At 35.4% G+C, this 15,816-nt stretch overlaps 1 protein-coding gene across 2 annotated transcripts in view; it reads left to right on the forward strand.

The window, feature by feature from the left end:
- SPATA5 (spermatogenesis associated 5) overlaps positions 1-15,816 on the forward strand; it is a 351,563-nt gene that overhangs the window by 107,387 nt on the left and 228,360 nt on the right. For both annotated transcript variants that reach the window (XM_053575876.1, XM_053575969.1), the window contains exon 11: positions 10,440-10,649. In XM_053575876.1, the coding sequence (XP_053431851.1) occupies positions 10,440-10,649 (210 nt within the window). The remainder of the gene's footprint in view (positions 1-10,439; positions 10,650-15,816) is intronic.

Consider the following 15,816-nt stretch of genomic DNA (forward strand, 5'->3'; position numbering starts at 1 on the left):
TTCACATGAAGACTATAACCCAACTATAGCATAAGACTATGGAGAAAGGTCCAAGGAAGGGGAAGGTAGGGGGGAGGTTTTGGTGGAGGGAGGGTAATGGGTGGGGCCACACGTATGGTGCATCTTAGAATGGGTACAGGCGATTGCACTAATGTACACAGCTATGATTTAACAATAAAAAAAAAGAAAAGAAAAAAGATAAACTGAAAATTAACTATTAAAAGATGACAAAAATAGTCTAATTTCTTAAAAAAAATAAAAGTAGAGTTCTAGAATTAAAAAAATATATGAAATAGTATTTGATGAAAGACAAGAGGTACTAAAAGATGAAGTCGTCTCTTCACTATCTGAAGATAGGATAGTGAACCAGTTAGATTTTGAATTCCCCTTCTAGTTCTAGGATTTTATGATTTCGTGGTTTTCCCATTACTTTCTATGCTATAGGACTCTTCTGTGCAATAGTAAGCTCTTCAAGCTGATTTATATTTATTTTTTAATTATTATCTTAACTACGAAAGAATACTTTATTTGGCTTTAGATACTAACATCAAAGTGCAAAACTGGTTTATCTTTAGTTTTTAAGTGATCAGACAAAAAACAGTGGTAATAATTAAATATTGCTTATTAAAGTACAGATCTAATAATTTGTCTCTTATTTGACTCATGAGGATCATGAGTCCTCAAATATAATCATTTATAATCATTTTTCAGACATTTAAATAAAATATAAAGTGTTTGCTAAGTATTTGCCACTTGCTAGGCTAAGTGAATTTCATGCATACTATCCTGTTTAATTTCTCACAGTGATTCTGAAACCCTAGGTTTTATTATCCCAATATTACAGATGAAGAAGTAGTTTAGAGAAAAGAAATAAATTACCCAGGCTTGGTGCTTGTGGCTCAGTGGTTAGGGTGCCAGTCACATACACCTGGGCTGGCAGGTTCAAACCTGGCCCTGGCCTACTAAACAACGACAACTACAACAACAAAATAGCCGGACATTGTGGCAGGAGCCTGTAGTCCCATCTGCTTGGGAGGCTGAGGCAGGAGAATTGCTTAAGCCCAATAGAGATTGAGGATGCTGTGACCTGTGACACCTACCAAGGGCGACATAGTGAGACCCTGTCTCAAAAAACAAAAAAAAAAAAAAAGAAAAGAAAAAAGGAAGAAATGACCTGAAGTTACTTAGTAATTAGTAGGTCTGAAATTTAATACTAAGACCTTTTCCACTGAATTCTGAATTTTAGAAGACATTTAATATATCAAAAAAATATGATGTTAAAAATAAGCAGAATAGGGGTATTTGCGAAACTTGGTAAATGTAGAATGTAAATGTTTTGGCACAGTAACTGAGATAACGCCAGAAAGGCTATGTTAACCACTGTGATAAAAATGTGTCAAATGGTTTATGAAGCGAGTGTATGATGCCCCATGATCATATCAATGTATACAGTTATGATTTAATTAAAAAATAAATAAATAAATAAATAAAATAAGCAGAATATATAATTGGGAATATGTTATGATCTCTATTAAACCACACATACATACACAAACTTGGATACCCATCTGTATACATTTTGAAGGACTAGAAGCCACTATACCAAAATACTAACAATGGTTACCTTTAGGTGTTGGAAATGGAAGGAATTCTTATATTCTCCTTCATAATTTCTTATAGGCTATACTTATTACATATCAGCAATCTTCATAATCAATAAAGTGGGAATTGCTACTATTTTAATATTCTAACAATTTGATGTAAGTTTTACACATATGCAATTTCTCTGAAGACAGAAATTTGGATTGAAAATTGTAATGCTAATTTTTTCAGTATTTTTTATATTTTGGTGAAGACATTTTATGTATTTCCATAAAGATTATGTCTTTCAGGATGCTTTTTAAATTCCTTTCTAAATAACAGATTTTTGAAGACATTATCTGATCTTTGTGTTATATAGTCTTCAGGAGAAGTCTAACTAACATATAGAAGACATTTCTTTGTAATTGCAATTTGTAAGTGAAATAAATTCAATTTTAAGAAAAGGTCTTCTGCAGGGCACGGTTGGAAATTGTAATTTCAGTATAATAGTTGGAAAGGATAAAGGAATTATAGTTTTAAGAATAAAAGAAATTTGGCTGGGTGCAGTGGCTCATGCCTGTAATCCCAGTGATGTAGTGTTTCAGGTTCTTGGTCTAGGTGATTGGAAGAATGAATCCACGGACCACAGGATCAGTGGTAAGACAGGGTTTATTCACAGAAACAAAAATTACAACTTATAAAAAAAAAAAAACAAAGCTCCTGGCAGAGAGAACCCAGGAGGGGAATAAGCTCTCCTGCTCTCTTTCCGAGGTCTGTTCTTGGGCTCTCTGCTCTGGAGTTTATGTAGTCGCAGGGGGTTGTTTTGCCGGAAGTCATTGTTGACTTTCAGTTACAGCCAGCTGGAACTCTCAGGCCCTGGAAACTCACATAAGGAGACAGCAAGGCACCAGCCATGAAATTGACCAGCCAGAAGTGCGCTGGGAGGAGACAGCAGCAAGGCCTCCGTGTCATCCCTGCAGGTGTCAGGCCCTTCCAGCAAGCTGGTTCCTCTAGCAGCTGCAGTATCAACACCACCAAGGCTAAGGCGGCAGGTCTTGGTGTCCTACATCACCAGCACTTGGGAAGTCAAGCAGGGTGGATTGCCTGAGCTCATGAATTTGAGACTAGCCTGAGCAAGAGTTAGACCCTGTCTCTAAAAAATAGCTGGGCATTCTGGCAGATGCCTACAGTCCCAGGTACTTGGGAGGCTGAGGCAAGAGGATCATTTGAACCTGAGTGTTTGAGGTTGCTGTGAGCTGTGATGCAACAGCACTCTACTGAGGGTGACCAGGACAGACTTTGTCTCACGAAAAAGCAAATAAACAAAAAAAGGAATAAAAGAAATTTGAGGTAAATTCCCTGGTTTTGTGAATCTGAGTGACTTCTCTAACTTCGTCATGTAGTTCTACTAGATGAACGAGCTATTATGTCCCTGGCTGCACTGGGGAGCCATCAAGACTTTTTTCTTGCTGAAATGCAGAGATGGCCCTCAGAACCAAGTTCATGCTTCGTGCTCTTCCTTTCATTTATTTATTTATTTATTTATTTTTTGTAGAGACAGAGTCTCACTGTACTGCCCTCGGGTAGAGTGCCGTGGCGTCACACGGCTCACAGCAACCTCTAACTCTTGGGCTTAAGCGATTCTCTTGCCTCAGCCTCCCGAGCAGCTGGGACCACAGGCGCCCGCCACAACACCCGGCTACAGTTTGGCCGGGGCTGGGTTTAAACCTGCCACGGCCACAGTTCCTAGGATCTCAGCCTCTTTCTTGTCCTCATTATAAAAATCATTCACATATACACACGCGAAATTATAAAAGTAATGCAGTTTCACTGTGGAAAAACTTGATAATACTAGAAATTATGAAGGATAAGGAAGAATTACTTATATTCCTACCACCTTAAAATACCGTTTTAAATGTTTTGGTATATTATCTTCTTGTCTTTCAAAAATGTATGTGTGTATGTATGTTTCAGTTGGGATTAGAATGTATTCAAATTTTACATTCTACTTTTTTATTACATAAATTTTCGTGAAATACTAAATTTCTTCTTACAGTATGTTTAATTTCTTTATAATTATCCTTTTGGTATTCTATAATTCATTTAATAATCATTCAGTGTTTGGCATTGAGGTTGTTTCTAGAGTATATTGGATAAGAAACATTAGAAAAGTTAGTTAAATTTTTCATGGGTGACTGTTAAACTTATAGGCCAAGTTCCAAATCTTCTGACATAGTTAGAATGCTTAAGCATTAGAGTGCTCACTTACAGAAATGATTTATGTGAATTTAGTTTATGTGAATTCTATAGAAATCCTATGTAACTGTTGATTTGTTGTACAATAGGATTGATTGATTTCTACCATAATTTGAAATGTGAAATATTTTGATTGATTTCTACCATATTTTGAAGATCATGAAAGTGTCTGGCTTTTTTGGTTTTGTCTTTTTACTTTGTACTGAACTTACATTATAAAGTTATGAGTCACATACTTCATATGTGTAATCTTAAGTGTGTTAAGAAATAACAGCTATAACTCAAACTTCATCTAACAAACACAAACAACGTAATCTAAACTTATGCACTCTCATATTAATCTGAAAAATGAAATATAAGGAAAAAAAGAAATAATACATTTATTAAAAACAGGTTACGTTAATGGTGGAATATTTACTACAATGTGTGGTCATTTGTAGTTGAAAAGAAATTAAGAAAACGGAATGCATCATTCAAGCCCCAGATAATCTTTTCATTCATCTTTGGATTGATTCCTCCTCACAATTCTAAGTTTTTTCTATTTACTCAAGTCTTATTTACTGCCTTATATATTTTATTTCTTAGTTTCCAAACATGTTCCTTTTTCTCTTTTAATTATTCAGTTGCTCAAGTCTGAAGCCCAAATGTTACCCTTCATTCCATTTGCTTTTTTCACCAATGCTTCTCCAAATCTAATTATCAAGACCCAGTGATTTGCCTTATTTTCTTTCCTCTGTAGTCCCACTGTTATTACTTTAGTGCAGCTTACTACCGTCTCTTATCTAAATTACTGTAGAAGCCTTTTAACTGGTCTTACTATTTCCATTCTTGCCCCTTCCTCTATTCTAATCCCCACTCTACCTTTGACCACAGTGATCTTTCACATTAGATCATGTTATTTCCCTGATTAAATAACTCTATTTTTCCATTACTCTTAGGTTAAAGTCTAAACCTCTTTATACCTGTGTATCTTTTGGTCTGATTGCTCCCAATATTCCTAACCTCTTTTTCTTTTTATTTATTTTTATTGTTTTAGAGACAGAGTTTCACTTTGTCACCCTGGGTAGAGTGCTGTGGCATCACAGCTCACAGCAACCTCCAGCTCCTGAGTTTAGACGATTCTCTTGCCTCAGCCTCCCAAGTAGCTGGGACTATAGGCACCTGCCAACGTGCTCGGCTGTTTTTATGTTGTTGTTGCAGTTGGGCTGGGGCTGGGTTTGAACCCGCCCTCTTTTGTTTATACTCCGCTTCTGCCTCTCTAAATTTTAGCCATTCCAAATTGCTTTTAGTTTTCCTATGATTTAGTGCTTTTTTTCTCCTTCCTCCTCTCCATGGCATTTACTATGACTTGCATTTGGATAATTCCTGTATGTTCATTCTGACCTATCTCATATGGTGCTTTTGAAAAGCTTATTCTGACCACCTACAGTAGAATCTCTGTGAGTTGACACCCAGGAACTATAACAGATCAATATAAGGAGGTGGTCAACATAAGGAACTAGGCCTACTCTATTGATATGTACGTGTGGTACATGTGTGGTCTGTGAAAATTAGGTCAATTTAAGGAGTTGGTCAACTATGGAGGTTTTACTGTATTTAAATTTTGTGACTTCTCTTTTAGCATATAGCATGCTCTATAGTAATTATGAAAATATGACTTTATATGGAAATATTCTATCAGATCAGAAGCTCGGTGTGGGTAGCAATTATTTATTGTATCCTCAGGAACCCCAGTGTATTATGAAATAGACATTTACTCAGTATTAGATCAATTGATATTTCTTTCTGTGGACCTTGTCTTAATTTTTAGAGACTAGACATCTTCTGATATAACTTGAATTCCGTGCTTTCCCACTGACCTTTATTATCTTGACCCTTTTACACTCCTTTATCAAACATCCTGCTTGGGAAATATTCAACTAACTTAAAATATAAAGTGGAGATATAAATGCAATATAAGGGGTATTAACTATCTTCTAAGAAGTTTAGTGGCTATGAAGAAGGATATATGATAGTATTAGGTAGAAACAATATCAAAGCAAAGTGTTGTTTTGAAGAAGAGTGAGAAACTGAATATTTGTAAGCTTAGGGAGGAATATAGTGAAGAATACAATTAAGACAGGAGTAGAGACGGGCTCTGATGAATCAAGAGCCCAGAAATGTGAGAAGTAGGGAACAGGATTGTTTGACTGTTCCACTGATGGTTATGGTCTTTGGGACAGTGGACCAGCTTCTTAGTATAGATTACTAAGAACATGTAGGGGATACTTTTTTGAACTGTTCTGTGTTTGGTGAACATTCAGTTTTCTGGTAAGAGCATTTTAATTTCTTTTGAGGATCAAGCCCTCTCCAACTCTTCAGTCCTAGTGACACAGTTTGACACTACTTCTTGATGGCCTAACTAAAGAGATCTTCCCTTTATGGATTTTCTTATTATTTATTTTGATGATTTTCAAGTTGTGTGTTTCATGGAAATGCTTCATGGGTTCAATATCTGATTTTAATTTCTTTTTAAAACTTTTTTTTTTTTTTTTTTAGAGCCTCACTAAGTTGCCCTCGGTAGAGTGCTATGGCATCACAGCTCACAGTAATCTCAAACTCTTGGGCTTAAGTGCTTCTCCTGCCTGAGCCTCCCAAGTAGCTGGTACTACAGGCGCCCATGACAACGCCTGGCTATTATTTTGTCGCAGTTGTCATTATTGTTCAGACTGTGTTCAAACCACCAGCCTGGGTTTAAATGGCTGGTGCCCTATCCATTGAGCTATGGGCACTGCCTTCTTTTTTAAAATTTAAAAAATGATTGAAGTGGATGGCGCGTATAGTTCCAGCAGCAAAGGCGCCAGCCACATACACCAGAGTTGGCAGGTTCGAATCCACCTCGGGCCTGCCAAACAATGACAACTACAACCCCAAAATAGCTGGGCATTGTGGTGGGTGCCTGTAGTCCCAGCTACTCGGGAGGCAAGAGAATCAGTTAAGCCCAGGAGTTGAAGGTTGCTGTGAGGTGTGATGCCACGGCACTCTACCCAGGGTAATAGCTTGAGGCTCTGTCTCCCCCCCCCACCCCCAAAATGATTGAAGATCAAACATCCTGAAATGTATTGAATATCGTACTTGATCACATTGGAGATTATCAGGTTGCGCTGCTGAGATTATTTAGCTTTGTACAGACTTGAGCAAAACGTCCTCCCTAGCCATTTAGGAGCATATCATTGGATTTTTAAAAAATCATTTATTAGGAAGGATGTAGTTCTGTACTAGCCTTTAAGAAAATTTTTTCTGTATAGGTATACAAATCTAAATTAGTAAGTGAAGTAGTCTGCTACATTCCTGTAGTATTTAATGTGTAACTCCCATGCTGTAAAGGCAGGTGTCCTCAAACTTTTTAAACGGGGCTAGTTCACTGTCCTCAGACCGTTGGAGGGCCGGACTATAGTTTAAAAAAAAACTATGAACAAATTCCTTTGCACACTGCACATATCTTATTTTGAAGTAAAAAAACAAAACGGGAACAAATACAATCACACTGCCTCATGTGGCCCACGGGCTGCAGTTTGAGGACCCTTGCCTAAGGTATGGAAACATCTCTCTTCACAGAGAATGTTTACAGAGAGCATATTCTTTTCAGAATATGTTTAAGTATAAGAATGATAATGTATTATAATAATGTTATAATAATGATATTGTAACAAGTGAATAGCTGGTATATAGTATCATAACACAGTATATATGTGTCTGTGTTATGTGTATCTATGTGTATTCCCTTCCTAAAGGCAAAAAACATAAACTCCTGAGCTGATTAGACTACTTTATTCAGTGACTTTATTGCTAAATCTCCTAACCATTTCTTCTCAATTCTCTCTGTTTAGTTTTTGACTACTATCTTTAAAACTCTCTGTCACGAGTGTTTATTTTTATGAGAGCTATGTTAAAGTATTTAGAGAAAAGGGACATGGTATCTGCAGCATACTTTAAGAGGGTGCAACAGAAAATTCAAAAATTGATAAAATATATGTGTGTGCATGTATTTGTCTATGTATGTGTCCACAGAAAGAGCAAGAGCACACACTAGGGCAAATGTGGCAAATATTTATAATTGGTGAATTTTGGCAGAGTATATAGACATTTATTGTATTAATTTTTCAACTTTTGCATATGTCTCAGATTTTCCAAAATCAGATTTAAAAATTGAAAAGATAAAAGATATCAGAGAGTTTAATCAGGGAACTACCTATCAAGATGTGGTGGTTCTGCTGCACTTCTGCCTGAAGCAGGCCAGATTATGCTAACTGTTGTTCCTTCTGATAAACAGTAAGTTTGATCCTGCCAGTAATAGCTGGATGTAATGAGAGCCTTAAGCTTATATGTCTCAGTCTCGAGTTTAATTTTTAATTTTATTAATTTTTGAAGTTAGAAATCAGAAAAAAGAAAGGCAAAATAAAGTCTGAGGCTGATGATACTGCGGGGAAACTTACATACCTATTGCTGGTGTCATTAAAATAGATAAACTGGTGGGATAGTAAATGGGTCAAGAAAACTGTAAATGTTCATGCCTTTAAATCCAGTAATCTTCTTAAAATAAGTCCTGAAAGAGCAATTTAGTAAAAAGAAATAAATCTTGGATTATGGATTATGGTTGATAATATAGCCTTCTTCTGGATCTATGAACAGAAAACAAAAACAACGAAATTCCCCCTCAAAACGATGTAAATTGGAAAAAGTAATCTTCTGGTGTTAACAAAACCCTCTGTTCTCCTTTGTAGTTGTAAATTGTCTGTTTTCTGGTGTTTCTTCCTGTTGCTTCATCTCCTATCTTTTACATGTTTTCTAAAGACCATGCTCCATTTCTCCATTTGTGCTACTGTACATTCCAAGTGCTCCCTTTTTAAAATTGTTTTTTCCTTTTTGAGACAGAGTCTTGCTCTGTCACCTAGGATAGAGTACATTGCTGTCATGATAGCTTACTGCAAGCTTCAACTCCTGGACTGAAGCCATCCTCCTGCCTCATCCTCCCAAGTAACTGGGACAACCACCTCATGCCACCACACTCAGCTAATTTTTATATTTTTTGTAGAGATGGAGTCTTGCCATGTAGCTCAGGCTAATCTCAAACTTCTGGCTTCCCAAAGTGCTGAGATTACAGGCATAAGTACTCACTTTTGATCTTTTGAGTACCATAAGTTCCAACTCTGTGTGTCCAAGAAAATCTTTATTATTTTCCCTCCTAAAGATACTCTTCCATAGAAAATATGCCTTCTTTCATCATGAAATTTTTAGCTTTAAGTTCCCCCCCACTTTTTTTTTTTTTTTATTCTGTCCTCAGAACCCTCAGTTATAGATTTGTAGTATTTTTCTGGTACGTCTTATTATCTGCATATTGTTACCCTAGTTCAAGCTTTTTTTTTTTTAATATAAATGTTTGTATTCTTAATTGGATTCCCTTGCTAAAGAACATTGTCAGAGGTCTTCAAGAAACACAGATCAGATTGTAATACTTTCTAGGTTAAAACCTTCAAAAACTTCTTAGTATTTATAAAGAGTTATCTTGAACTCCTTCATCTCATCTTCAGGGTCTTTTGATATTAATATGGTTTCAACTTTTCTTTGTTTCCCTTTCTTAAATCTTTTTTCTCTCACCCTCTTTGTACTTCTTTCCTTCTGAGCCTTTTGTTATTTTGTGTCCACCACATGACCATTTCCCTGTTTTGACATTTCCAAATCTCCTCCTTCAAAAATTGTAGTCCCAGCTGCTTGGGAGGCTGAGGCAAGAGAATTGTGTAAGCCCAAGAGCTGGAGGTTGCTGTGAGTCGTGTGATGTCATGGCACTCTACAAGGGGGGGATAAAGTGAGACTCTATCTCTGCCAAAAAAAAAAAAAAAAATTTTTTTTTTGGCTTTTAGATTTGCCTTCCAGATGGAAGTAATCTTTTCTTCCTGGGAACTCCCAAAGGTTTTTTTCTGTTTCTTTGTTATTTCACTTAGTATCCTGTCCATTGGATTGTGGTTATTTATGTGCACATTACTGGTTGTTACTGGTTTAGTTCTTTAAACTGTGGATTCATGTTTCACTCCTTTCTGTTTCCTGTGCATGTTATCTGGTACACAGTTCATTCTTAAGCCATATGTCTTAGTGAACAATATATATAAAGGACAGTTTTGTTTTGGGGGTATTTTTTCATTGAAGAAAAGGAATGAACATTTTAGGATACTTTGTATTATATATGCTAAAGACAAAAAGGATCACATACTCTGTAAGGATTTAAAATATACTTGGAAGTAATTTCACTAAAAAGTAAGAAGTAGTTAGATATGTAGATGAGACCTTAGATCATCGATGCTAACCATTGTCTGATGAAACCGAACTTCTAATAAGGATAGATAATATGTTTAATTATTTAAAGTTAATTATATAAGACTTAAAGCAGAAATATTTTGGTTTTAAGTATTTGTACAATATGCAGCATACATTTTATTTTATGGACTCTTGTTTATTGGCATTCTTCTTAAATGGTTATCTTTTGCACTTTTTTGTTGCTTTTTTTTTTAAGTTCTCTGTTTTTTTTTCTGGCAAAACTTACATTTAGAAACTGTTTTGCTTTGCAGGTATCCTGGTCAGATATAGGAGGACTGGAAAATGTCAAACTGAAATTGAAACAGGCTATTGAATGGCCCTTGAAACATCCGGAGTCTTTCATCCGAATGGGTATTCAGCCACCTAAAGGAGTTCTTCTTTATGGGCCACCTGGATGCTCTAAGACAATGATAGCAAAGGCTTTGGCCAATGAGAGCGGACTGAATTTTCTAGCTATAAAGGTATGGTGCTAAATTTTCCCATGGCTACTCTTTCTCCTGGCTTCCTTCCACCCCATCCTCTCACCCTTAGGAAAACATATAAGGACATCGTAAGAAACAGCTGATTTTTTTTTCTTTGAGGTTGATGGCAATATAATATAGGGAGAAAAGAGATAAGAAATAATGCATGTAATCAACAAAGCATGGAAGACAATGAGAAGACTGTTTTATTAGTTCACTTCTTAATAATTTTTACACACATGTGTAGCAGAAAACAGTTGTGTTTTGTTTTTATGTCTTATAATTATACTAAAGACATCTGTTTAACCAAGATATAATTATAACTATGACAGTGAATTCAATATTTACATACTTAGAATTTTCAAATACATCAAGACACTCTTTATGACAAACTAAATTCTTTAAAAATGCTTTTCCAGTAAGAGAATATATGTGCATTGTTTTTATTCTGAACTACACACAACATTTTATTTATTTATTGCTCTATTTGTTGTTATTTGGGATAAATAATCTTATTTGATATTTAAGTTTTTAAATTTCCTCTAGGACCAGATATTAATTTTGTTGTTAATTTTTATGTCACATGATATATTTAATTACTAAATATACATACATATATAACCAAATTAATTTTCTATCTTAGAACATTGAAATCATTGGCAGTAAGAAAGTATAAAACTTATTCCAGAGGAGTTTGTCTGCTTTTGGCCTACTTGCAATTTATATGGAATCATATTGTGATTAATGTGTTTAAGCTGTTCTTAAAGAATCAGTGTCCTACATTTTTGTCTTAAAGAATCAGTGTCTTACCTTTTTGATTATCTTTTCTAATGGGACTATTGGTGATTAAAAATATGGGAGAGGACCATTTCCACCATAAGCAGTTATGGCAGATCATAACTACAATTTAAGGATGCAGTTTTAAACATTGGAGTTTAAAAGAGCTTTTGAAATTTCCAAAGACATCTGAATTTCTCTCTTTGGCCCTTGTCTTCTTATCATGTGGTAATGGACATGGCTGGTAACTAGCATTTCCTATTGTTTTTAGTGTTATCTCCATTTTTCTATTCTTACCATTCATAGTCTACAATTTTATATTCTAATATTAGGATTTTTCCTGTCTACTAGAAATGTGAAACTTACTTGATAAAGACCTACCTCACAGTTATTTAGACTTGAAATTCAAGGAATAGCACACTTTCTTAGAAACCAGTATCTCTTTTTGTGATCCAGGGTAAATAGTTACAGATGCTACAAAAACCACTTTGTATACTATCCTAGGATTACTTGGGAATATATTAATTATCCTTTTTAAATATAAAACCTTCCATAATTTTAGACAATTTCACTTTTAGTCTTTTTTCCCTATGAGAATATGCTAAATGGTTCTTTGAAAAGTTTAACTTAGACACTACTCATGTAAAATAACTAGCTATATGTTCATTTATTTGAGCTTTTTCATTAAGTTTTTTTTTTTTTTTTTTTTTTAGATAAAGCCTCAAGCTGTTGCCCTGGGTAGAGTGTGGTGGCATCACAGCTCACAGTAACCTCCAACTCCTGGGCTTAAGCGATTCTCTTGCCTTAGCCTCCCAAGTAGCTGGGACTACAGGCGCCCACCACAACACCCAGCCATTTTTTGGTTGTAGTTGTCATTGTTGTTTGGTGAGCCCAGGCTGGATTCGAACATGCCAGCTCAGGTGTATGTGACTGGCTCCTTAGCTGCATGAACCACAGGTGCTGATCCTTTCATTAAGTTTTTAATTCCTTTAGACCAGACACAGAAAAGATAAGTGATGTTGGGCGGCTCCTGTGACTCAAAGGAGCAGGGCGTCGGCCCCATATGCTGGAGGTGGTGGGTTCAAACCCAGCCCCAGCCAAAAAAAAACTGCAAAAAAAAAAGAAATTATCTTAATTGAGTGTATAACTCAGAGATTTTTGTATATCCTAGTTACTTTTATTTAATGTGAATTTTTATTTACTATAGGTTGACAGTATTCAATTTTTGAATCTGAATGGGGATATACATACTTAATGAGCAACGAGTGTTCATTTTTCAGGTTAAGTATCTTTTTATCCTGAATTCTTAGGACCAGATCTAGGAATTTAAGATTTTGGAATGGTTACGTGGTACCTTGGGGGTGAGGATCTCTAATCTGAAAATTTGAAAGCCAGAATGCTGCAGTGAGCATTTCCTTTCAGTGTCATGTTGGCACTCAAAATATTTCAAATTTTGAATCATTTCAAATATCAGTATTCAGATTAAGGATGCTCAACCTGTATATTCTTTTAACTTGCTTACTTGTTTAAAAATTTTCAAAATAAAAGTTGGGGACATGAAAAAATTATTTGCTTTCTCCCGGTATTTTCATTGGTCTTTTCATTTGGTCTTGTTAATGTTTGTGAGGAGTGTTACATCATTCAGCTTATGTATGAGAAAATGAAGTCAAAGAAGTGAGGAATTCACATTCTATTCTATTGAGTTTTAACTTGCTATACAGAAAAAGTTGCCTTTTTGTTTCAGCATACATATTAGGTTTTTAAGGAATTTAAGTTTTATAATTTAATTTGAACTTTTGAAATAATAAGTCTTATGTATTTTGGGGTTTTTTTGGGGGGGGTTGTCTTACATATTTTGAAAGTGATCCAAAAAAAGTAGGCATACATTGAAATTTTCTAGCCAGTTGGGAAGCACAAGTATTTTAGATATATTGACAATCTTTTAACAGTGGTAGGTAGTTACCTTTAATCCCAAAGCTAATCTACAGTGCTTTACTGGTCTTCTTGAATGCTTATAAGCTCTGTCTAACCATGAGAAAAATCTTAGGCCAAACTAAAGTGAAAGACATTCTGTAGGATATCTGACTAGGTGGTACTCCTCAAAACCGTGAAGGTTATCAAAAACAAAGTCTTAGAAACTGCCAAAAACAAGAAGAAACCACTGGGCACAGTGGCTCACACCTATAATCCTAGCACTCTGGGAGGGCGAGGCAGGGATGGCCTGAGCTCGGTGGTTTGAGACCAGCCTGAGCAAGAGTGAGACCACGTCTCTAAAAAAATAAAAAAAAAATAGCTGGGCGTTGTGGCAGACACCTATAGTCACAGCTACTGGGGAGGCTGAGGGAAGAGAATCGCTTGAGCCCAAGAGTTTGAGGTTGCTGTGAGCTAGGACTCCACAGCACTCTAATGAAGGTGACAAAGTAAGACTTTCTTTAAAAAAAAGCAAGACGAGACAAAGAAACATAAGTAAATGTTGTATGATAGTATCCTGGATAGGATTCTAGAATAAAAAGAGGAGGACAGTAGGTAAGGAAACTAAGGAAATTTGAACATCTGTAGATTTTAGTTAATATATCAATGGTGGTTTATTAATTGTAACAAGTACCATGCTAATGGAAGAAGTTAATAATAGGGGAAAACGTGCAGGTGTGGGTTGGATGGCTAGTTATATAGAAGCTCTCTGTGCTATCTGTTGAATTTTTCTATAAATCTCACTAAAACAAAATCTGTAAAAAGTTTTGAGATTAGAATCATAGATCTGGGCATATTGTAGACATTCAGTGAAGTAATTTATTTCAAAAAGGTCAGCTGTGAGTTCTGTACTGTAATGAATAGGATGAATAGAGTACAGAAAAGAAATCTTGAAGATTGTAGGTCCTATGGGTGTGAGCCCTGGAGGACACCTCCCCTATTCATTATCCTCCTTTCTATGATGATAGTGAAAAGTTACTGAGAGAAGAAGCTTGAGGGGGACCTGGATTTGGTCCTGCCTCAAGCTTGCCTTTTTCACTGTACTTCTAAGTTGAAACCTATAAAGGTGTATGTTAGTTCTGGCCCCAAACCCAGACCCCAACACTATAAAGAACTCTTTCTCTTAGTGTTTTGGTTATTTTTTTCTTTCACCTTGGGTGCAGCTTCTAACTTAGGGTCTTACCAGGAACTACGTCCAGTTTTATGCCTTTTGTGGATCCTAAGCCTTCTATGGGTTTGTTACCACTTGAGCTCATCTAGAGTCTGAAAACTTCCGAGTTTCTATTTAATTTTAATTTCCTTTAAGGTTTTGTTTTGTTTCAACTTTAAAATTTACCTTTGTTTCTCCAAATAGAGTTGTATTACATGCATTTTTGTGAATTTGTAGTTATCAGCATCAATATTAAATACATCTATAGTTTTGTCCTTGTTTGGCTATTAGGGAATAACTAGTACTAACCTGTAATTCTTGGGACAAAAGCAATAGTTAATTTTCCTTTGTCAGTTTTACGAATTTATGTAGAAGTTAGATCAGATTTACTTAAATTTGTTATTGTTTGTACAGCGTGCAAACTACAGTGTTAAAGTTGGAGCATCATTTTTTTTTTTTTAAATAACATCTTTATTCAGATACAATTCACACACACCACAATTCACCCATTTAAAGTATACAGTTCAAGACTATACTTTCAGGGATCATTTGTATAGTTTGTTCATTTCTTACAAGAATTGTTTCCCTGAATGTGTAGAAGAGAGAGAGAGTGAAAGTGAGAGAGAGAGGAAAGAAAGGGATGAAAGAAAGAAAAGAAAGGAGAGAGAGACGTGGGCATCATATGTTAAGGCTGTTTATGTTAATTATTTTTTCAAGTTGGGCTTATATCAGTTGATACAACTGATATTTTAAAAAGATGTCTTGACATAAAAATATTCCAGAAATAACATTTAGCTAAAAGCAAAACAATTCTAAAAGAAGTACACTAACAAAACCTTTACTATTTGGAATATAAGAAGACTTAGATTTAGAAAGAGAAGAATGCTTTTAGATTTATAAGAAGTCTAATAGAAAATGATTTTGTTTTAAATTTTTTATTCAGATGTATTAGCTGATGGAGAGATGACTGGTTATTTTTTACATCTTTACATCTTGTAAGTTCTGAAGAGACATGCCGTTTTTGTTTTCTAAATGAATGAAGGGTCAGGAAGGTTTATATTCTACTTTTTGAGAGGAACAACTTGAATTCTGTTCTCTTCCTTGCCAGTTCCTCTCACATTTCAGGTTTTTTATTTGGCCACAGCATTTCTTGCCTACTACTTAATGTGTATTTTCAAACTTTTTGAAGTGTTTTCCCAGAATGGCCTTCTGTATGTGCTGATGCTGTACTTAGTAATTTTCAAGATTATTTACTTACATTACATATAC

Source organism: Nycticebus coucang, chromosome 1 (genome assembly GCF_027406575.1).
Source record: "Nycticebus coucang isolate mNycCou1 chromosome 1, mNycCou1.pri, whole genome shotgun sequence".
Classification (NCBI taxonomy): Eukaryota; Metazoa; Chordata; class Mammalia; order Primates; family Lorisidae; genus Nycticebus; species Nycticebus coucang.